Source organism: Cryptotermes secundus, unplaced genomic scaffold, assembly GCF_002891405.2.
Source record: "Cryptotermes secundus unplaced genomic scaffold, Csec_1.0 scaffold928, whole genome shotgun sequence".
Taxonomy (NCBI): domain Eukaryota; kingdom Metazoa; phylum Arthropoda; class Insecta; order Blattodea; family Kalotermitidae; genus Cryptotermes; species Cryptotermes secundus.
In genome coordinates, this window is record NW_019738362.1 from 75,188 (window position 1) to 100,312 (window position 25,125).

The window sequence follows — 25,125 nt, forward strand, 5'->3', positions numbered from 1 at the left end:
CAACAGTCCAATTGAGTGACGTGATGTTAAGTAGTAGCTAGTTGACGAGTGAGTGTGTTCAGTTGTCAGTCGCCAGTTGAAAGTCAGCTTGTGAAGAGAAGACTTGGAGGTTGGTGTGTAATGGCCGCCAGCCTGGGACCCAGCTAGTTGAGAGGAATTCTGCATGAGCTGCTGTGACAAGAGGACCAGAACGTGGAAAGCTGAAGTATCTACCACGGTAGAAGCCGTTCCCATGAAACGGCTAGTTGAAACTGTAATGGACTAATAACACTAGTCTGTGTCTGTCAGTAATTTGTAAATTGTATACAAGTGGTCAATAAATCCATTCATCAATCCATACTCCCTCTACAGTCACACACCCCTAAATACGTGGCATTATTGTAGCACAGAAATGTGAAATTAACTTTATTTCGAAACCTGCACGAGATTGAAGAGCAGAAGAAATCAATGCAGTTATGTAGTTTATGCATGCCAGATAAATATTTTCTGATTACGTTAAAATTAAAAAATAGTAAAATGCTGGAGTAAATGGGCTGCACTTACTAGTACTATTTGACGCGTCAACTCTGACAGCTCCCCACCCCAAATACACCCTTGACAGCCTAGATCACTGGACTTCGTTCTTCTTCGGCTTCCACCGTCTCTTCTGGTTCCTAGGCTGCAGGGTCCACCCAACCTCCTATAGAATGCGTATCGGGGGTAAAGCGGCGGGGCGTGAAGCTGACAACTCAATTCCATCTAGTGCAGAGGCCAAGAAAATGTTGATCTATATATCCACTCCCCCATACGTCTTCATGGCGTAGTGCTTAGTTAGTTACGCACAGGAACAACCTTACCTCCACCTTTTACTATAATTACTTGCAGTTACGAGTTCTACGTGTTCAATAAATCTACGTGTAGTTACCAATCCAAACCCCATGTCTAGTTACTAACATGCGTCAATATGATATTGGTGGAGCACAAACTGGAGGTATGAGAAATTAATTACTCTGGTTGGAAAGCCTGAAGAAAAGAGTCATTTGCAAGACCTAGGAATAGATGAGAGGACAATATTACACTGAATAACAAAAACATCAAGAATAAAGGAGAGAAGTGAGTTTATTTAACGCCGGATAGTGTACAATAGAGGGCTTTGGCTTCCAGATTTTATATGAGGTACAGAATTTCTTGGCTATGTGAATGGCTATCAGTTTCTCAAGACAGATGGCTCCCTGGCGTTAGTTTAGGTTCACTCTGTGAACTCCATTTCCTCATACTTGCATGGATTGCCCATTCAGTAGACTCTCACAGCTGTGAAACACACACTGAAGTGCAACATTTATGTTCATAGCCTTAAGTTTAACAATAAAACATAGCTCGAGCAAACATGCACTTAATACAACGTGAATGCCTCATACTGCATCTTATCTCAATCAGTGCTTCTCACATCTAACCAAAAATTGGTACGGAATTTAAAATATAACTCGCAGAAAATATTTTCTCTGGCACCATTTTAAATGGGACAAAGTCGGTAATAGCCTACGGCATACCTGAGCTCCAGGGAATTGCAGTATCGAACTTTATACTGAGTGACACACTGCGTAAAGGTTCGGCCACACAGAGCGCTACGTACGCTATACGAACAGAAAAATATCTCCCTTTATTGCCAGTGTGACTGGCCACACAGACTTCCGTACGCTGTGTTCCCTATGTTAGCTGCGTCGCAGAATGCACACAGCGTACGTAGCGAACATAGCGTAGCGCTCTGTGTGGCCGAACCTTAACGGAGTTGTTTCGTGGAAATACTGACATTACAACGTCATGCAAAACGATAAGTGGTCAACTCCGCTCAAAGCTTCATGCTGTTAGAGGCAAGTGTGAGGTCAGCTTCACTCATTGGTCATCTTACCTTCGGGGACAGAAGGTTTGTATGGGCCCTGAATCCGGTCAGAACGCTACAGTGAAGATAAAAACATATTCCCTCTGCTCAGAATCGAACCCCGATTCCTCAGTTATCCAGCCTGTAGTGTAGTCACTATACAGACTGCGTTCTCCTTACATAAGTGAATTGGAAGTCTGGCGAAGTTGACTTGTATCTGCAGTATCTCAGTCTGCGAAACTACCGCTATAATGTGTGCTATGATCATATCGTGGGGACTACAGACGTAGAGAAGAGATACATAATTCCACCAGAAAGCTGTCTCCTTTACAGCGAGTTACTTTGTCAGGGCCCCACCTCCCGGTCAGCTGTATCCACGCATACATGTGGTGAACTAATGGCAGAAATACGAGTTGATACCTCCTAAAGTAGGCTTACACGATCTCCTTCCTTCCTGTGTCTATGTGCGTGCCCCCCCCCCCCGCTGCTAGGCAACGGCTCCACCTCTTCGACAAGAGGAGGGATCGACGTTTTAGTGCAGGCGCTCCGACTGAGCAGAGCATCGGACCTCCTCTTCTCTCAGACGGATTCTGAATACTGTCTGTGTTGACGTCTACAGATAAGTAATACATCGGATCGGACCGAGGAGAGAGCACAAAGACACAAAGAGGAAGGAGATAGCATAAGACTACTTTAGGAGAGTAGGCGAGTGATATTCCCTTGCTCTGTGTATCACCCCATTGTTGCTAGGCAACAGCTCGTTAAATATATTCCTGCGGCAACGAACACACATGAACAACAGAATTGTTGGACGAGTCATTCTCTATCCGGTGCGCGTCGTATCAAAGTAAAGCAGGTGATTAGTTCGTGCCAGAACTTCCTTTCACTGTACACCGAACTCAGTGTGGAAGCAGATTAACAATTAAAATACTCTTTGTGGATAGAAGTAAGCTGAAACGAACTAATGACTTCCATTACTTGACCAAACCAGAGGTATGCTTTGGGAATAGAGTGGTTTTCTAACTGGCTATTGTTTTCGTAGGAAGCGAGATGCTAGGCTTCTTCAGCATCCGCTAATGTCATTACAAGCTTCAAGATTAATGTCATCTTAGAAATAAAAATTAAAAATCCATTAAGGGCCGTTCAACTTGTCTTCCGACACGAGGTCAAACATCGACGATGATGCGACCGTGTGGGACGGCTCCAAGGAGTATATCTGGTCCTAAGACGAGCTTCGTAATCACTGTGAGTAGGATGATCAGATAAATGCATAAAGAATTCTGATTGCAGAACCTCGAGATAAGAGACCACTTGGCGCAACAGAATGCATCGATGCTTTGTTCCCACAAAGGCTCTTGCGCCCGCTGCTACGTTGGCTATTTTTAGCAGAACCCAACGTTGCGCCGTTTCCTTCAGCCGCTGAAACACCCCGTTCCGTCGTTGGAATTTACTGACAGACGTGGCGTCGTGTGAAGTTGTGCGCCAACACAAAGTGCAGGCAGTACACGCATCCCTGCCTGACACACATTCACGATCCGGCCGCCTTTGTCTGCGAGACTGATTGGACGCAATGGTGAACAGAAAAATCCTGATGCTTCTGGCGGGTATCGAACTTCAGCTCTCCGATTATTCTTGTCACATTGAGTTCTAAATAATACAGACCTTGTATTCAGTGCAATTTACCCAGACTGTGTACTCTACCACATCGAAATAAGAGACTGTTTCCGCATTACGGTGTGTATTATACGACTGTGCTCGAAGTTTATTTTCAAGTGCAGTCTTTCGAAGGGCTATCAAGTGTTTTATCACAACAAATCCGTGGAGGTGTAAGAAACTTGTATCATTTCAACACCTCAGACACCCCGATGTTTCACAGAACTGAAAGAGTTGACTGCCAGGAAGGGCGTCATAGCAGGCAACCTCTTTTCAGATATTCTTTAACACAAATTTCGCATATGGATCACAAGTTCTATTGCTGACACACTTCAGTTTCACTATGCTCTGCGGCATAGCGGTCTCCGTAGTCTAGAGGTAACGTTCCCACCTCATGATTCGTAGTACGCGGGTTCAAATACCCGGCGGAGGTCGTCGAACTTTTAAGGGCGGAAAAATTCAGGGAACAAGTCCTCCGGGAGGGACTTTAAGCCGTGGGTCCCGTGTCGTAGCTTTATGGCACGTAAAAGAACCTCATACCTCCAAAGGAGGTCACTGAACCAAAAATTACGGACGTTTCCCGCCCAACAGCAGTCTCTAATACCTCTGGTAGAGGGGGGAAGCATTATAGATACCTCTCAGCTAGTAGAGCCGGTCTCGCTGGCTGGGCGGGACTGATGGTAAGCACCAATACCGGTAGGATAGAGAGACTGGTAGAAATCATAGAGGGAAGCACAATGGACCATTACAGGTCTAAGTGCATGGGGAAACCCACCCTCTCCAGTAACTAACTAACTAACTATGCTCTGCGGCATACATTTTAAGAGCGTATAAAGAATTGTTTAAAATGAATTTCCAACTTCATTCAGAATGAATTCAAATTAACTGATAAGGAAACATACACGATATCGTGGAAAAAAAATGAGTGCGCAAAAGACGCCAACTTATGAACCTAATAGAGAAAAAACTGAAGAAAACGTAAGTCTGTTTGAAATACTCGTAACACTGATTGTAACGAAAATCCCCCCTGACTACAAACATGCGACCACACAAGACGCGATCAAGTAATAAACGTTCATAGAGACAGACCCATCTTCCGGCAAATGCAGACCGCATCGGCGGTCGCGCCCACTGGTGTCACCAGCTGTCATAACATGCCCCTCTCAACTGCGCCTTTTCCTGCCAAAAGGACTAAAATTATGGTCAAAATTGCCATAAATCACTTTTTTCTACTCACTAATTTAGAGTACTTTAAAAAATGATTCATCATAAAATTATTTTATGCATTATCCTACATACATTTAAAGAATACTACTAACCATCTGGTGGACGGCCTCGGACCACAGTTTGAGAAACACTGCCCTCGCATTACAGAAACTAATACAATTGACCATATTAATTAAATCGCTAATACTACTACCTTACATTTTTTTTATTGCTAGTGGGGTGGGACTAAGTCCCTTGTACTGCGGCCACTTCTGGCCTATTGTACCAGCCCCGGATGATAGGTGAGGGTGATTGTGGAGCAGTTGGTGGAATGAAGATTGGCAGGGGAAACCGAAGTACTCGGAGAAAAACAGCCGCAGCGCCACTTTGTCCACCACAAAACCAATTTGACCAGACCCGGGATCGAACCCGGGCCGCCGCGGTGGGAAGCCAGCGACTAACCGCTTGAGCTATGGCGTGGCCTTACCTTACATTTACAAAGGTACAAAAGACCTGTTATGAACTATTTGGTATGACACGACCACCAGACAAGATCATCGTATTCGTTTCAAATGTTACTTACATTTTATTGTCATTTCTTTTAATGACTCATGGGAAGAATTAAATAATTAATGTAAAATTACGAAAAAAAAACATCTTTTAACACGGGACGCTCATTCAGAGGGTCGTTTCAGACTGTAACGCATTGGGTTTCACAATTATTTATTACTCAAACACCGAATACATTTTATGGCACTCTTGTATTTATTCCAACGCAAATATTGTATCGGAAATAGTGATTTTAGCAAACTGCAAAAGATATTTGACCTGGCAAGCACGGGCTCTCAAACTGTGCGATATGGCGACCCTCCCACTTCTGCACAGTTACCGGACCCTGTCAGCTCGGAACAGCAGAAACCTAAATAGCTTTACAGCCAAGTCTAAACCTACATTACGCTAGCTATAAACGTTCCTGTACAGTCACAAAAAGATTCGCCGGTTGCAGCTTCAGTTTCCGAAAGGATTTTCATTAAATCTTACTGACTTACTGAGCTGCCAAATTGTGCATGGATATGTATGAAGACAAAAGAACTAGGATGGAAAGAGAATCATGGGATTCAAAATGTTGGCATCGAAGACTCCCAGGGGAATAGAATAGTAGATCAGAGGAAAGTGCTGAAAATTTGGGAAAATTATATTACAGAACTTATGATCGACCTAAGCGGCCAGAAACCTTAGAAGCTGAACCGGAAGAAGAAGTAGATACAGACGAGAAAGGACCATATATTTTACAAAGTGAGGTGGAAAAAGCTATCAAGGAAATGAGGAAGGGAAAGGCTACAGGAGATGATGATGTACCTGGAGATGTGCTCAAGTTACTGGGAGAAGGTGGTTTGAAAACACTGACAAAACTAATGAACACCATATATGAAAGTGGAGAGTGGCCCAAGGACTTTACAGAAGTTACAATGATTGCCTTAAAGAAAAAGACAAAAGCTACAAAATGCAGCGACCATCGCACAATAAGTCTTATTGCACATACAGCAAAGATAATAGCAAAGATACTTAAAAGAAGAATTGAAAGGAAAATAGAGGATGTACTTGGAGAAGATCAGTTTGGATTTAGAAGAGGAAAAGGAACCAGGGATGCAATTGGGATGATGAGAATTATAGCGGAACGAACTTTGGAGATAGATGAAGAACTGTGTGTTTGCTTCATAGACTGGCAGAAGGCATTTGACCGGGTAAACTGGACCAAATTAATGCAGATCCTGAAAGAAACAGGTATCGATTGGCATGAAAGAAGATTGATTAGCAAATTGTACATGGATCAGAAAGTTAGAGTACGACTGGACAGGGGGGAGACAGGAAGTGTGCAGATTGGAAGAGGAGTTCGACAAGGATGCTGTTTATCACCAATTCTGTTCAACTTGTACAGCGAATGCCTTACCAAGGAAGCTCTGGATGGGCTCGGTGACTTCAAAGTAGGAGGGCAAATTATTCAAACTGTGAAATATGCAGATGACCTTGTGTTAATGGCTAAGGAAGAAACTGTGCTACAGGGCATGATTGATAGACTAATTGAAATTGGAAGGTGCTATGGCATGGAAATGAATGTGGAGAAAACAAAAGTAATGAAAATTTCGAGACAACCAACCCCAGTCACAATAAAGATAGACCAAAAACAAGTGGAGAATGTGAAATGTTTTAAATATTTGGGTAGCTTGTTAACAGATGATGGAAGGTGTACTTGTGAAATTAAATCCAGGATTGCCATGGCAAAAGCTGCATTTAGCAAGAAGAAGAATCTTTTTACCAGCAAATTGGACTTAAATTTGAGGAAGAAACTAGTGAAATGCTACATTTGGAGCATAGCTCTGTATGGGGCTGAAACATGGACACTTAGGGCAGTAGATCAGAAACATCTGGAAAGTTTTGAAATGTGGTGTTGGAGAAGAATGGAGAAGATCAGTTGGACCGATTATGTGAGAAATGAAGAAGTGTTAATTAGAGTCAGTGAGCAGAGGAATATCCTACATGAAATAAGAAAACGGAAGGCTAATTGGATTGGTCATGTTTTACGCAGAAACTGCCTTCTAAAAGAAGCTATCGAAGGAAAGATAGATGGGCGGATAGAAGTGACAAGAAGACGAGGAAGAAGACGTAAGAAGATGCTGGATGACCTTGGGGACAGAAGAGGATACTGTCATTTGAAGGAGAAAGCTCTAGATCGCATTAAATGGAGGAATTGTTTTGAAAGGGACTGTGGACCTGTCGTCTTGACAGATTACTGATGATGATGATGATGATGATGATGATAACAGCAGTTTGAGAAGCAATGTTGCAATGTAATTGTCCAGAAAACATAAGAACGACAAAAATCAAAGCTCCTCTAAGCAGGAGTTCAGCATAACTGTACTCTAGGTTGCAGAACGGCACGATACACGCCTCGCCAGTGTCTCCACGGGAGTTTCAGGCACTCTCACCCAAAATACAGAGTACGCCCAAAGGTCGTGGGTTCCATTCCCGTAATTTGGTACTTCAATTGACCTAATCCTTCCAACCGCACTATGACCCTGGGGTCGACTCAGCCTCTAGCAGAAGTGAGTATCAGGAATCTTCCTGGGGGTAAAGGGTGGCAGGCGTGTAAGGCTGGCAACCTTACCTTCATCTATGAGCCGACTGTCTAGAAAATGTTGGAGCCTCAACGTCTCACAAACTTACGGGCCTCCACGGCCTGTTACAGGGGTAGATTTACCTTTTTACCTTTACCTTATCTGAAGTATTCCAGACTGAAGAGAAAATGTCGCAATAATTTCTTCGTTTTGTTTCTTTCTGAACACAAATATCAGAATCTCATTCATATTTACTGTGCATAATGAGTTTATTGGCGTTAATGATATGGCAGTGTGCTATGCGTTTCGGCTTGAAAAGCCATCATCAAGCAGCACACATCAACAAACATTTTACAAAATATTGAATTGCGTTTTATATGTATTCACATTGTGACGTGCTGCCTGAAAGCCGGACTATAAGACGTCCGTCACTAGTCAACGGCTAGCAATTCCTAGGCAGCGAAGTCTAGGAAATCGTTGTCCTGGAAATGAAAGTGGGGTTTACGCCGTTACAAACGAATTGTTTGAGGCAGATACGTATTCTCGCGTTCGTTGCGTAGCAGCGGGCGAAATTAAAAGTTCGACAAGATATTCCTATTCAGTCCGAGTGCAAGAAAAGAGTTCTTATCCGAGAAGGGACCAAGGACAGTTGAGTTCCGAGCAAAGCAGAAGACGTTTCACCAAGATCAGCGGTGCAAGTAATCGTAGTAGTGAAGAGCAAATGTCTGACGTCATTATAAGTTGAGAATAATTATATTTGCGAGTGTAAAAAGCGATAGTCCAGCAAATATTCGTTCAAATCCGAGACCCACAAAATTTCTTGTCGCGTTGCCTAGGAAACACGCGACAATAAATTAACTACCTGGCTTTCCACTCAGTTAATACATTCAACTTTCATCTAAATTAGTACAAGCTTTATAAATGTATGTAGAACTTTCAATGCAATTCTAATCCATTTATAAAGCTTGTACTAATTTAGATGAAAGTTGAATGTATTAACTGAGTGGAAAGTCAGATACATTATTATTAGTTATTTTACTATAATATATGAATCCATATAAAGAGAAATTCAAAACAAACAAACTCCGTGGATTTAGTCCGCAAGCGAACTATACCGACAGAGCGACCGCCGCTTGTCGGCGAAGTTAGTGCCAACTTTAGCGGATAGAGGGTGTCGCGTGGTCAGCGCAACGGATCCCCACGGCCGTTAATCTCGGTTTTCTAGACCGGAAAGAGCAATTCAGTAATCTGGAAAATGTTTATTAATGTGTATTGCGTGATGGCTTTACAAGCCGAAACATGTAGCACAATGTCATACAATGAACACCAATAAACTCATTATACTCAGTAAATATGAACGAGATTTTGATAATTCTTGTGTCGAGAAGGAAACAAAACGAAAAGGTTATATAGAAAACACAACAGGATGTGTTCCTTAAAGATTATGTCGTAGTTACGTCTGCCATCCACGAAGCTTGAGGCAGCGTTCAGAAATCCGGGGAAATAAACGAGGAAAAAGAAACGCGCCACGAAGCAACTAGAGCATTTCACTCGAGACTTCCAAGGCCCAGTGGTTTAATATATACAACAATAGCTCCCCATTCACGTTGTGAATATGATACCAGGCAATTCATCATCAGGACTGCGATGTTTCCTCTTCACAAATGCATGAACGCTTCCAGGTAAGAGATAAGGTTTCAGAGTATGAGCGCTTAATGTTCCCTTTCTAGGCAACGTAATTCTGGCGCTGAGGCAACACAGAAATTTACAATAATAGTCGGGAGAGGCACATAGCTTTCGTGACTTGTATAAACGCTTGCGTATTCTTAATAAAAATAATATGATATGGCTAAGACTCTGTTCAATTTTGTTTCTGCTTAACACTGTCTACCGACAGAACTGACGTAACGTAATTCTTCCACTGTTAGTTTAATAACTGTGTACGCTCTATATCCTGCATCCATTATTGCGTAACTGTGATTTCTTGTAAAATCGCGTTAGACGCATGTAGAATCATGGCCAACAGACATTTTAATCAAACAGTGTAGTCTGCATAACGTAGTCGGTATAACGACTAGCAACAGGCAGGACGACAGAAGGGCCGAGTTCGAGTTCCGGTAGGGTCAAGAATTTTCTCTTCTCCACGTCGTCCTGACCGGTTCTGGGGTCCACCCAACCTCCTTTCCAATGGGTACCGGGGGCTCTTTCCCCGGGGGTAAAGCGAGCGGGGCGTGAAGCTGACCACTCACCCCCAGCTAGTGCCGAGGTCAAGAAAATGTGGATCTATACATCCACTCCCCAATACGCCTTCAGGGCGTAGTGCTTAACTGGTTGAACACAGGGACAACTTTCTTTATTTCATTTATTGCATCATCAATTTTCGATTTCTGGACTGGCCATACTTCCTTTCGCGACGTTTCAGCAGCCCTCTATCGCGTCGAACATAAGGCAGTAAGTTTCCGCCAGTCGCACCGTTAATGACTTTGTATTGGGTCTCCATATAATGGCTGAACCAGTACCACCTTCAAATGTTCTAGCCCCCTCAACCCCGAACCTCGTCCAGATATCTGAAACCTATCCCCACATCACAATACGTCTCCATTACAAAGACCAACCGGCTAATGCAGTTTAAGAAACTAAACGCTGTTCATTGTGAGAATTATATGAAACACAAACACACTGTGTGGGTAAGGAAGGTGATACATATAGCTGTCATTGTACAGGGATACTATAAATGATTCATTCGTTTTTAAAACGCTATATTTTCCAAAACATTATATGTACAAATATGATTCATATATAAAAAGAACCGTAAACTCGCCAAATTTTCTTCACACTCTACAAATGTTCTATGTGTGCCCCTTGGGTCACAAGACACACGTCCAGGCAGTAGTCGAGCTCGTTCCACACATTTTGTAGCATCATCCTGTCGATGGTCATCACTGCGGCATCGATGCGTTCCCTCAGCTCTAATAGTGTTCTTGGCAGTGGGGGTACGTAAACACGATCCTTAATGTACCCCCAAAGGAAGAAGTCTCAAGGCGTTAGAGCAGGTGGTCTGGGGGGCCAACTGAACAAAGCTACGTCATCCTCACCAACACGCCCAATCCACCGATGCCGAAGTTCATTGTTTAGGTAGCGACGGACATAGCCGATACCACCGCAAAATGCTTTGTTTACATGGCGGTTCTTTTCCGTACCCTGTTTTGAATGCGCGTTGCACTACTATAACAGACGAACATCTCGCATATTCCAACAAACAAAAACTCTTTTCTTGCTTTGTCGCCATTTTGTAAAGGCACTGAATTCGTGCTGCCAACTGGTGCATATAATACAAATTTGGTGAGTTTGCGGTTCTTTTTATATACCAATCATATTTGTATGTGTAATATTTTGGAAAATATAGCGTTTTTAAAACTAAAGAATCATTTATAGTAGACCTGTATTAACGGGTCACAATCATCATACGGCCGAAAATTTCAAGGCGCAAGAGATGGGAGCGGAATTAGGGATGAGGAGAGCATAGACAGTTTTAGTTAGAAAACCTGAAGGAAAACCTTTACTCTGAAGTTCTAGACGTAGATGGGAAGATAACCTTAGAAGGGATCTCAAAGAGGATGGGAGGGCTTGGGTCTTCCTGCTGGTCTCTTTCCGTCTGGATTTCCCACCAAAACCCTGCACGCATCCTTCTTCTCCCCCCTGTACGCTACATACCGTACCCAACTCATCCTCCGAATTCCGCGTACAGACAATATTATTACTATTTATACGGCGTAGGACGAATTCTGTCTCATTAATCAGTGACGTAACACTCACTGCAGTCGCCCCCAACTCCGTTCGTACAGCCTCGGCGTATCTCATTAAGAAGCGACAGAAGGAGGCTTGAGAAGTCTCTAGCAAAGAAATGCAAGACAATGTCACACTCTCTACAAGGATCAGTGAGTGGGCCCTCCAAAGTTGCAAGGTGCAGCTACATTAGCATCTCCACTATGTGGCACGAGGCTTACTGCTGCTATGAAGACAGACGTGCCCCAGCTCCCATGGCTCGCTCACATATCTGGAAGAAAACAGTAAAAGTTAGCTTCACTTCACTGGCCTGCGCCATTCTTTCGCGATAACGAAATCAAGTAGGATCATTTCCTCACCTATAAAAGCTTCATGGAAACCGCCAGCATTGAATCAAGTGCTAGCTAATCACAGTATAGAAACCATCCATTGCTAAGGAACGACCCGGTAAACACATTTATCGACTAACAATCTATCGCTAGGCAAAACCTACAACACAATTATCACTGCTATGTAGCGACTGAAAATCGCGTCTCCGGGCAAGTAGTTCAGCAGAATGAAGTAAACAAACCGAAGAAACAAGTGTTCACTGCGAGGTCGGTGCGAGACTACTGAAGGTGGGCTCATATAGGAAGAAGCAACCATACTCAGTGCCTGCGGGTATAACCAAGCCACCCTGTTCCTAGGGGATATAAATACGGGGACCTGGCCCTCCAGGTTGGGGAAGTCTCGAATCTGAGACAGTAAAATGTGATCATGAGTCCCGAGGGACTCGGACCTGAGAATGACTGCGCTGGCGAGGACCAGCAGTAATTGCAAACGACAAACCCACCCTCTCTTCAGAGAGGATGTTACATAAGGACTATAACCCAAGTGCTCAGTTGGAAAATAAAAATTCTGGTCGTGGGTCTCAAGGGGCTTGTCCCCAAGACGAACTGATTGGCGGTAAACCGCGGTAACTCTGACCGTGACTCTGAAGAACCAACCAGAAAGACAGAGAGAGAGAGAGATCTTCACAGAGATTATCAGAAACCAGCGACCTTCAGTTCGTCTGCATATTCTGTACAACTACACTAAATATTTATATAACAGTTTAATAAGTGGTTGTCTCTTCATCCATGGACATTCCTTAGCTTCTTTCTAATCAGTGCAAACCACGACTGAAAACTCCGCGCGTGCTGATTACGTTCAGATGTTATCAGTGCTCAAACTAGGCATGTATCTAGCGCTGGGGGCACTCGGTAGCGTAGTGGTTAAGGCACTATGCTACAAGTCGGAAGACCGCGGGTTCAAATACCGATGAGTTCATTGGATTTTTTTTTCAGTTAACCTGATCCTTCCGGCCGCACTATGGCCCTGGGGTCGACTCAGCTTCTAACAGAAATGAGTACCAGGAATTAATTAAATAATTTTCCTGGGGAGTAAAGCGCTGCCGGCGCGTAAGGCTGATAAGATTACCGCCATCTTTGAGCCATCTAGAAAATTTGGGACACTCAACAGGGCCTTCACGGCCTGTTACAGGGATAGCTTTACTTTACTTACTTACTTTTATATCTAGAGCAACTGCAGAAGACCACAACAAAAATCTTCAGTCAACATAGCCGGAGTTCCGGCTGATATTCGAGCCGAGCGCCTCCGCGTTTCATTACTGAGAGAGTGTTTTAATTTCCAACTGATCAGACCTTAAATATAGGGAATGACAGTAATGGAACTAGACGTAATACTCAAGAAAAGTTAAGAACAAATTAAATCTGGGAAACTGAAGAAATTTACGCCACCTCCTGTCTAAAATTCTAAAGATCTTTAAAAGCTATGCTTTCCCTTATGCGAAACTTGGCCTCAGACCCCGAAGGAAAAATCCTGACTGACGACGCATGAGAGGAAACTACTGATAAAATGGATATTTGGAAGTATGAGACAGAGAATACATAAGCACGGAGAAGATTAAACAGTGAGGAACTTTCCCAAATGAACGGTTAGATGCGAGTGGCATGCAACACGTATGGGACAAAAGAAAGTTTTGGAAAATAGAATCAAAGGAATTGCCTGACGAGAAAATGGAATACATGTCTCGTCTCTACAGATCTCTCTCTCTGTCCTAGTCTTGTTGCTAGAAGAATATAATCAGTTTTACGGCGCATACAGCAACCCACTCTTGCTTGGCAAGAGTACAGTGCATTATGAGATGTCACAGCAATAAAGAACACTTGCTTTCGTTTCTTGATTGTGTTCATACGGTTATTACAACAATGACGCTGTTTCATTATTTGAATACAGCGTCCTGGCCTATAAGCAGCAGCGTTTGGCAGCTTAACGTATGATTCGGTGAAGGGAAAAGTGTAAGCAGAGACACCAGCTGCAGTAAACATAAGAGGTAACGTTTAGCAAGTAATATTCCTTACAACTGACAAGCCAAGACTTCCGTTACATACACAGACTACGTCACAGATGGTGACTATCGCTGTCTTGGGAGATACAACGGCTATATACCACAGTTTTGGACAAGATACGAAGGAGCACGTAGGGTCGGTCTCCATTGGCACAGAACGGAAGGAATACTGCAGTACACACGGGAAGTCAGTCTCCCGTCAATCGACTTCCATACTGTCTGACGTCATATCTGATTTGAAGGTTGCCATAGCAACCGTTTCTAAACTAACATAGAACAGTGGTGGATTCAGATACCTGAATGCTGTAAAAACACTTCCACACTTCCCGTTTCCTGAATCGCTGGACTGCTTCAAAAGAGGAATAAGACACCGCATGTTCTGGTAATTATCTGTTTATCTGCTTCTAGGATGTAACGCAGAGTGGTCGAGTAGAAATCTGACTTTCGGAACGACATATTCCTTCCATTTTCAGGGTTGAAGAGTAGTCTTCACAGACAGCGCTGTGAGATCGTTATATCTAAATGTAATCACAAAGTAAGTGAGTAAGTTAATTTGGGCCGCGAATTACGTAGGAAAATAGCTTCTTGACATCAATACACTCCTTACGGGGAAAGGAAACAATTTAGACAATAACACTGTTATTTCAGACCAACTTACGAGTCCTTCATCACTGTCTCAAAAATTGTCTAAAGCGAGTCTGCAATCGAATTTTGCGCATTACATTAATAAAGCAATTTCAAGTCTAAGAGATATGATGCTGTCCAGAACATTGAAGGACAGTTAGAAGTTACTCAAGCGGCCTCCGTAGTCTAGAGGTAACGTTCCCACCTCATGACTCGTGGTACGCGGGTTCAAACCCGGCGGAGGTCGTGGAATTTTTAAGGGCGGAAAAATTCAGGGAACAAGTCCTCCGGGAGGGACTTTAAGCCGTGGGTCCCGTGTCGTAGCTTTACGGCACGAAAAAGAACCTCATATCTCCAAAGGAGGTCACTGAGCTAAATTCAAGGACATTTCCCGCCCAACAGTAGTCTCTAACGCCTCTGATAGATGGGGGAAGCATTATAGATACCGCCAAGCCAGTAGAGGCCGAACTCGCTGGCTCGGTCGGGACTGATGGTACGCACCAATATCGGTAGGGTATAGAGATTGGTAGAATATCATAGAGGGAAGCACAATGGACCAATACTGGTCTCAGTACATGGGGAAACCCACCCTCTCCAATAACTAACTAACTAACTAACTAACTAACTAACTAACTAGAAGTTACTCAAGTACAGACTGCAGACATGAAGACTAATGCTGGGGCCACACGAGCGCACAAATGCGTCCGTTGTAACGAAAGTACTTTATGACGGACGTTGCTGAGGACATAACAATTGCAGAATGCGGTACGTAGTTTTTTGTCTGCAATGGAGCCAGAAGTAAGCGTAGCATTCGCCTCGCTTATTTATTTCTACAACGGACGCATTTTGTGCGCTCGTGTGGCCCGAGCCTATGGCCGCCACTTAAGTTATGTCGAATACAGCCCGGTTTAATTTTAATGATAATGTGTGCCGGAGCTGGATTTGTTTGTATTTATTTAATAACGCCCTCAGTAACTCAGGAAATACAGCGTAACTTGATTGGCTGATTAGTGAACAGTGAATTGGAGTAGATGCGAAGGAAAGGAAGGAAAGTGGTCGTGGCCTAATTTAAAGGTACCATCCCGGTACGTATCAGGATGAACTGAGAAAAATAAGGAATATCATCAGTCAAGACCGCCCGTTTTTGCGCCGAGATCTGAATCCTTAATCTGTCGAAAGTGAAGGAGTACTACCTATTCGATTGCCGCATTTGGGGACTGCATACTTTATACAGTTGACGAGCACTTCTGAAAATAACAGGATCTTCATGGTCAATATGCGAACTGCATCCTTTTGGCCGTACGCTTTCGAAATCTGTCGCGAAAATACGCGTAGTGCGTAAGAAGTCGTGATTTTTGTGAACAGTGGCATGCCCACAAAAAGAAATTCTTACCAATCGCGTTGCAGACTATATCCATGTGTACTGTACAGGTCGCGGAATTTTCGCCGTGTATGGTTCAGTTCTGCGTACCCCTGAACAACCATGTGTCAGTGTCGTGTACAGTACTTACGAGGGTCGTACTGAAAGTCATGAGGAACAATTTTTTGTAAAGTAACATGCTTTACTATTGACAAACCAAATACACCACCCCAATCTAAAGACCTTCCTTTATTTTTCCACATAATCGCCACTTCTTTGTACACATTTCTCCCAGCGTTCTGGGAGTTTTAAAATTCCCCTTCTGTAAAATTCCGTTCCAGTCATCCGAAGACACTGACGCACTGCTTTCTGAATTGCCTCCCTTGTCTCAAAACGTTGTCCACGCAGCTGATCCTTCACAAATCCGAAAAGATGGTAGTCGGAGGGTGCCAGATCAGGGCTATAGGAGGGTGTGGAAGAACTTCCAACCCCATCTTTGCAATTGCTTCCAATGTGAGGCGAGCGGCGTGGGGGCGAGCGTTGTCATGCAGGATGATGATGTTTCGTCCCGAACGTTTATCGCGCAATGCACGACGGAGCTTGTGCAGCGTCTGGACATAACGAGCAGCATTGATGGTTTGCCCAGGTTCCAGGAATTCGGCCAGAATAAACCCCTCTGCATCCCAGAAGACTCTGCCCATCACCTTCGCAGCTGATGGCACTGTCTTTGCCTTCTTTTTTGATGGAGAATGCAAATGGTGCCATTCCATACTCTGCCGTTTCGTTTCAGGCTCGAAATGGTGAAACCAGCTTTCGTCACCTGTCACAATACAGAGCAAAAAATCATCGCCTTCGTGTCAATATCTCTGCAGCAGTTCTGAGGTGATGGCTTTTCGCTGACCTTTGTGGTCTTCGGTCAATAACCGCGGGACCCAACGAGCACAAACTTTCCTATAGCCCAAGCTTTCAATCATCTCCTGTACTGCACTGTGCCCTATTCCAAGTTTTCGGGCTACTGTGTCCACAGTCACACGCCTGTCATCTTCAATGATCTCATCCACTCTTTCCTTGTTGCGTTCAGTTGAGGCTGTTCGAGGACGACCGCTCCGAGGCTCATCTTCGATGCTGGTGTTCTCATTTTAAAATGTTTCACCCATCTTCGAACACTGCTCGCACCCATGCACACACTTCCATAAGCACGCTGAAGTCTCTGGTGAATTTCTGCAGCAGGGATTTCTTCTTTCACAAGAAATTCGATGACAGCACACTGGCGAAACGACATATCGTTATCGGCCATTCTGTTAGGAGTGATATGGGTCACGTGATGCAAGCTATTGACGTCACAAGACACTCAAGGTTAACACAACAGCTGGTTCCACCTACCACCGTACTCTCTTTCGTCTGCTGTTCCCAGGTTGCATGCAAAAAAAAAGTTGCTCATGACTTTCGGTATGACCTACGTACTTACTTACTCATGGAGCTGAGCCCTTGTTGAGGAGCTGCCAATTCTGCAGCTACTCAAGAATTTCCCAGAATTTTAAGGAACCCGAAGGTTCATTACCGCGTTCACAAGAGCCCTCCACTGGCCCCTATCCTGAGCCAGATCAATCCAATCAATATCATCCCATTCTATCTCTCTAAGATCCGTTTTAATATTGTCCGCCCACCTACACCTTGGTCTTCCCAGTTGTCTCTTTCCTTCTGGCTTTCCCACCAATATCCTATACGTATTCCTCGTCTCTGCCATTCGTGCTACATGCCCCGCTCACCTCATCCTCCTTGACTTGATCATTCTAATTATACTTGGAGAAGAGTACAAGTTATGAAGCTCCTCATTATACATTTTTCTCCAACCTAGTGGCATACACAGTATCGAAGTGAAAGGGTAAAGCGATCTCTGAGCTCAACTGGTTGAGAGCAACGGTTTCTCTGGCGTCCAATCCGTAACCTAATCGCTATCCTGAGACTTATTCCGACTGAAATTATTCAGCAAGAAGATTCTAGAAACCACATGGTACGCTTACAAGGTAAAATTGCCCACGCCGTGAAGACATACGGGGGAGTCAATGTATAGACCCACGCACGTTCTGTTGAACTCTGTACTAGTTCGAGATGAGGCGGCTTTACCCCCGTCCTTATTGCACAGGAGACTGGATAGGCCTCAGAGCCGGTCTGGACGACATGGAGAAGTGAAAACTCTTGCCCCCGCCAGGACTCGAACTCAGACCCCTTGGTCGTCCAGCCCGTAGCCGGTCGCTATCCCGCCTCATACATGGCACCTCTACAGTACAGAAAGTATCTGCTTGCATCATTCTGAAACCGAACGGTTCGTTGGGCAGGGACAGGCCAGAGGGCAAGGCATTCTTAAATTCTGCTAATGGCCGGAACGCGATAATTCGTGCCGTAACGAAACAGACATTCCTCTATGGAGGATGGAGATCATCCAAAAGCAACAATTAGAAGTCAAGAATGGAATTTCGGGCTCAAGGCTTCGAACAGCCGTCTGGTTCGGATCTCAAGCCTTGACATCAGAACTGGGTACTCTTATAAATATTCTTCTACTGGAAGTGACTTCCTTACATCACATTATAAGCCTTCTAAAGATTTTAGTCTGACAGTTCCACCCACTTAGATCCTGCATCCTACCTCCCTGAGATCAAACTTAATTCCATCATTTAATCTCCTCGATCTTCGTCTTGGACTTTTCCAAGAGGATTTCCAACAGAATCCTACCCCCTCCCTCCCCATTCTGTTCGTCGTAGCCTGGCATTGTCCTAGCGGTACTGAATGTACCTCGCTAGGTCCCAACATTTTCGTGCGACTCCAATTTGCCCTTAAGTTTTCCCCTCAAAATATGAGCGTGTGGCCTATCCCCAACCAAAGCATTGACAAAATTATTGTTTTCTCGTCCCTGAGTCCTGAAAAGCAAACGCCATTAACGGGCTCTATAGAAGGCGAAAAGTTTAGCAAACTATGAACTTCTCTACTCCTTAGAGTTAGTCACATTTTGTTAGTTGGACGGTATGATGACATTTTGAAGTTGAATAATAATAAGCAATTTTCAAATGTGTTCCTTCTGCTCCTAATTCCGTGGTTTCCATTATTTGAAATTGTTCGCAGACAGCCGAAGACAATTTTTTAAATATTCTGCCATAATGTATTACATATAGGCGCATTATGACTCTGATGTCGATTGTGGTTCAATGTCATGTTTGTGTTTTGATTTGTAAACATCTACCGTATTTATGCATGTATAGGCCGCACATTTTTTGCCAAAAATTCAAGAGGAAAACTGGGGTGCGGCTTATATTCGAAATATTCGAAATCACACTTCATTAAAAAAAAAAATTCATAATTAGTAATACAGGGTGTTCTACTCCTGAAATAATATTCCAAGAAAATTATTTTTTCTATAATTTCTGTCTGAAAATTGTGCTGCGGCCTATACACGCACGCGGCCTATACATGCGTAAATACGGTATTTACTGCTTGACCACTTTCTTTACTGGCTTGTACGAAATTTTAAGCATCGTACTTCAACGCAATTTATATTCTTCCCCCTCCCCTCAAAAGAAGTTAGTGATCACATAAATAAGTACCTGAATATATCGGTCATGGGTTATTCCAGAGAAAAATCAAAACAGCAGTCGGGGTAAAGCATCCCCTCAAAATGCTGCAAACCTTAAGAACACCAAATTACTGATTACTTATAAGGAGAGTTCACGCACACATTTAGTTATCTTATGGAAGTTCCTTGGGTAATTCAATGCAGAAACTCAGCCAATTTTGCTAGGAGCTAGACGATAGGGAAATTTGAGTTCGATTCCCGACGGAAGCAAAATATTATTTTCCTCCTCCGCGGTGACCGGACTGGGCTCTGGGTCTCACACTACTTCCAGTTCGACATGTACCGGGGGCTCTTTATGGAGGCTTGAAGCTGAGCACTGTCGTGCAGTACGAAATTCTTCCAGCTCGAGAATAACTCTACAGGACTAATGAAATTGCAAAACAAAGCAATGGTGATAAAAACGTCAATTCCATTAACATTCTTCAGTAAGAAAATAAGCAGCTGTTAAGAAGGCGTGTTGTAATAAACATTAGCTGAGTGCTTGTATATGCAGCAGCCAGCCTCGTATGCTTGTCGGTCTGAAGCAGAATATCCGATTCGAATTTAGTCCAAACTGCAACAAGATCAGGTTGAAATATCCACCAGACCAGGTACCCACGGACACAGCCCGAAACTGCGCTTAACCCTTTCAAGGAATTAAACGAAATTATATTTGCAAACCCAATTCCTTCCTGGGCAGCGGAAGCTGAATTTTTCAAAGAAAACCTGCCCCAGCGCCACTTTTTTTTCCTTGGCGCTACAGCCCCAGTGGGCCTAGGCCTACCTCCATGAACTTCTCCGTTCACTTCGGTTTTTCTAGATCTTAGACATACGGTAGGACTCCTTGGGCGGGTGATCAGCTCGTCGCAAGGTCTCTACCTGTACACAAACACAGAAAAACGCACACAAACATCCATGCCCTGAGTGGAATTCGAACCCACGATCCCGGCATCCGAGCGAGCGAAGACAGTGCAAGCCCCAGTGCCACTTTGTCCACCACAAATTCCACATGACCTGAACCGGTCTGCCGCGGTGGACTCATTTACGACTCGAGAAGTTTTCGTAATGCACTTCTTTTATTCTGGAGCCGCGATAGTGACTAGCTACGGGCTGCACGACTGAGGGATGATCAAAAATTATTTTCCTCTTCTCCACGTGGTCCAGACCGGCTCTGGGGTCCACCCCAACCTCCTATCCAATGGGTACCGGGGGCTCTTTCCCCAGGGGTAAGGCGGTCGAGGCGTGAAGCTGACCACTCACCTCCAACTAGTGCCGAGGTCAAGAAAATGTGGGTCTATAAATCCACTCCCCCCATACGCCTTCATGGTGTAGTACTTAATTAGTTAAGCACAGGAACAACTTTTTTATTCCTGCCTCATAGAAAACACACTGAGTCTCAATCAGTAAGACAAACCGATCAATGTTGTTTATGAAAACAATCGCTATTTATTGTGAGAAGCAGCTGAAAAGCGCAAACAAACGCAGATGTTTTGACGTTAAAGCAGGGAGTGCATAACATTAACCGCTGTGCTTTAAACAGTTAAACGTGGAGGTAGGACTTGCAGCGCCGCCCTAATTCAGCGTTGCTCTGCTAACCCAAGAAATCTTGTTCAACTTCCAAAGGGACTCGAAATGCCAAGATTTAATAAACGGCCGAATACGCTAAGAGAGGTCACGAATGGCGAACACAGAAGCTACATGAGAGAACTGGCCCTTGGAAGGCGGTGCAATATTTAGTCATCATTGTATTCTTTCAGGTGAGATTACAGCAGAACTCGTGAAGCGCAACCAGGAAGCTGCAGTTATTGCCTGGAAGACAAACTGCCTAACTGGCAGGAAGTCTTCGAGACAGCTATAGAGAAATCGAAACTATGTTAATATTAAGGCATAGATTTGGTTAACGGTGAACAGGCGGAAGTCTGTTGTCACTATTATCAACACAATGTCTATCAAGGCGATGTTAAGATAAGAGGTAAAACAAGATATTGTGTCGTGCTGCCTGAAAGCCGGACGATAAGGCCATCACTGGTCAACGGCTAGCAATCGTTGCCCCGGAAATGAAATTCTAACAACGAGGTTTCCACCGTTACAAACAAATTGTTTGAAGCAGCGTTTGCATAGCAGAGGGCGAAATGAACCTTTCCACAAGGTGTTCCCTATTCAGTCCGAGTGCAATATATAACAGCCCAACGTCGGCCAGAGACCAGTTAGTCCGTATCCGACGAGAGCTAAGGACAGTGGAGCTCCGAGCAGAGCAGAAGACACTGCACCGAGAATAGCGGTGCAAGAGTGTTGTGATATTGGAGAAGAAAGGTCCGAAGACGTTATAAGTGTGAATAATTGTATCTGTGAGTGTAAAAACCGACAGTCAAATAAACATCTTGGCCAAATCCGAAACCCGCATAATTTTCTTGTCGCGTTACCTAGCAAACACGCGCCAGTGTACAAATAACTAAAATACTAAAGAACCAACAAAGAATCCAGAGCCAAAACTATTCACGTCACGTTACTTTGATGTAATAAAACCAATTAAAATGAAGAATATCTGGTACAAACTGTCATTTCCCTTATAAACCGAAACTTAAAATGGAACAAAAATATAATGAACAGTTTGCAAATTTATTGTTTCATGGCGTAGGTAATACAGCACGTTAGTTTAGCAACGGTCAGCTGTAGTCTGTTAAGCAGTAACTTCTCTTATTCGCAGTTGTAGTCTTGTCGTAAAACCTGTTTGAATGAAATTCACTATAAATTCTGTGTCCGTCAGTACTTCTGATAGACAGTGATGTCCAGACCACACTGCACAGTACATTGGGACGCGGTAGCGTACTATGCTACAAGCCGGAAGGTCGCAGGTTCGAGTCCCGATGCGGTGGATTTTTGCAATTGATCTAATCCTTCCAGCCGTATTATGGCCCTGCGGTCCACTCAGTCTCTAACAGAAATGAATAACAGGAATTTTCCTGGGGGGTAAAGGGCGGCCGGCGCGCAAGGCTAACAACCTTACCGCCACATGTGAGTCGATTGTCTAGATAATGTGGGACCCTCAAGGTCTGACAACCCTATGGACCTCCACAGTCTGTTACAGGGATATCTTTACCTTTTAGTACTGGGGAAAGCTGAGACAGGAGCCTACTGCATATTCCCCTGTCTGTCCCTTAGACAATCAATTCTCGTTNTAAATCATACACGTGTTTCAAAATCCCACAAGAAACTGTTCGTGGAAAGCTGCAGAACAGGATATGCTACCTCTTCAGATTTCGTAATCAAAATCAGGGAAAATATCGTAAAGCAACAGCTAACAGCGTAGAAACCTGTATGTTAGCCTGAGGCTGGTTATTTGAGGACATCATGAACAGTAGAAAATAGGATTCAGTTACAATATGCCACACACTATTTCCACAGAACTGTGCATTTATCCGCTGTACACTTCGTAACTTCTCTCAGTTAGAGAGAAAACCACATTTGAAGGCGACAAGAAAATAACTGATGAGGAGACAATCTTAGGGAAAAAAATGCTGACACAATATTATCTCATTAACTTTCTCAGCAACTTCTGTTCGAAGCATTTTTTCGTTCCGATAATTATGAAGCGATTTACACTCGATATGAACGCAGAAACGCACATACTGAAATATCTGCCATATTTGCAGCATTTTAGTCATAACTAAAATATATCACGAATAAACATATCCAAATATCAATTTTTATTCAAATTCGTTCAGCGGTTTTCGTGTTATTGCACTAGGTCAGAGAGACATGGCGGATCTAATTGGAGAATTTCTTCAACTTTTCTTTCGGAGCCCGCAAAAGAAATGCAAGAACTATACTACACGCAACTTCCGCCTGAAGTTTGGAATGCTGCTTCGGGTCTGCCTAGCTCCCTGAACTTCCTGCTGTCTACAGCGACTGTCAGCTTGTGGCTTTCCGTTTTTCAGCTCATAGAAAACAGAAGAATTGAGAGCAGAAGTTATGAACGTGCCCTCTGCACACAAGAGCCTTGTGGAATTTGTTTTGAATGAACCCAGAAATAGCTTCACTGAATTTATACAACGAGCCACGACATGCTGCTCCATTAGCTCTGGCTCTCAACACAATACTGATACAAACCCGTAACAAACGACTCGATGTGCTGGTATGATCTAGACAAACTTTATCAAGTGTCTGGAGCTCGGAGAGAGCGACTGTTGCTCCAGAACACAGCGCAGCAACAGACGGCGCTACAGGGCGCGTTCAGCAGCGTTTCACGAATTGTATTGTCTGATAACTGTAGAGTAGGATGCAAAACAGAGAACTATGGAGAAGTTTGTTGCTTCTATACAACAAAGTCCTTCTTAAGGTAATTAAGTCAAAAATTTACCGCGTTTTATGGAACCCGAAGTACATTATCATATTCGCAACCATCCGCTACTGGTCCTTATGAGCCAAATGCAGGAATGAATTTATAATTGTGAGAGGCCCAGGGCAATCAAAATGCGCAGGCCCCAATCGGTAGCAACAAATTTAGGTTATAGCAATTCTTTTGTTATTGTCGTTATTGTTATTATTATTTTTCTTATAATAACTAAAAATACAAACCAAATGTTCGTAATTTTAGAGGCCCATTAAAATCTGTGAATTTTATTTCTATTTAGTGGAGGCCCCAAGGCGACTGTCGGTCAGTCGGTTAAATTACTGCGAACCCCCGTCATCATACTAAATCTTGATTTCGGGACACTTGACCGTATTTTTGTTCTTTCCAAGACTTTTGCGTGTTTTCAAATGACGCCTCCTCTTCAACAACAGCAGGGGTCTGACTACTACTGGTCACTGAACCGCTGGGGCGACTACCCCAGTCGCTCCCTTTCAAATCCGGCCCTGACAAAATGACTTCAGTCCATATCTTCATGTCCTATTTTTGTAATAAAATCTTAAACAAACAATACAGAGTGGCCCAATACATACACAATTTAACAGAGGTTATTTATGGACATTTTCTAAATTAAATCCAAATGTAATGTACGGCCTAGTGTGTCATGACCCTTGTCATGTGAATGTCAGAGTCAAGGAAAATGGCGAGGCAACGGTTGACGTTCGAGCAACACGCGATAATTTTGAAGTGGTAATGNGGCTTACTCTCTGCAGTCGGAGCCATGGGTACTCCAGGATCTGGGTAATGTGTCACTCACTCACCTTTCTCTGTCTCTTAACACCAAATCACATTGTGTTCATGTTAATTGGACGTGCGGACCTGATACACTCAGTAACATCCCTTATTACAGCCTGCACAGGAGTCCTTGCACAGCTACGTGCTTTGGTGTTGGAACAGAGTACACGGTCACCACAGATCTAACTCCGCCTGTGAGATCAAGTACATAAAACATTCTAAAGCGTGCTAAGTTGTAACACGCCATGACTGAAGAGTGGATGAGAAGTCTGTGAACAAAACTCTTTCGTCTGATGAAGGAATACTTAAGCTGAATGGTACAAGACGCCATAATTGTGTGTATCGGGCTCCAGAAAGACCACACATTCCTGTGGACAAAG

General features: G+C 43.7%; 1 protein-coding gene across 3 annotated transcripts in view; it reads right to left on the minus strand.

Annotated features, from left to right (window-relative positions):
• The window catches only part of LOC111870926, a 38,022-nt gene that overhangs the window by 2,474 nt on the left and 10,423 nt on the right, over positions 1–25,125 (minus strand). The window contains exon 1 of one of the 3 annotated variants that reach the window (XM_033754043.1): positions 11,650–11,729. The exons of 1 other annotated variant lie outside the window; for it this stretch is intronic. In XM_033754043.1, coding sequence (XP_033609934.1) covers positions 11,650–11,694 — 45 coding nt within the window. In that variant the 5' untranslated portion in view covers positions 11,695–11,729. Of the gene's footprint in view, positions 1–543; positions 705–11,649; positions 11,730–25,125 lie in introns of those variants that run through there. One more of the 3 variants, XM_033754044.1, reaches the window with a different exon arrangement.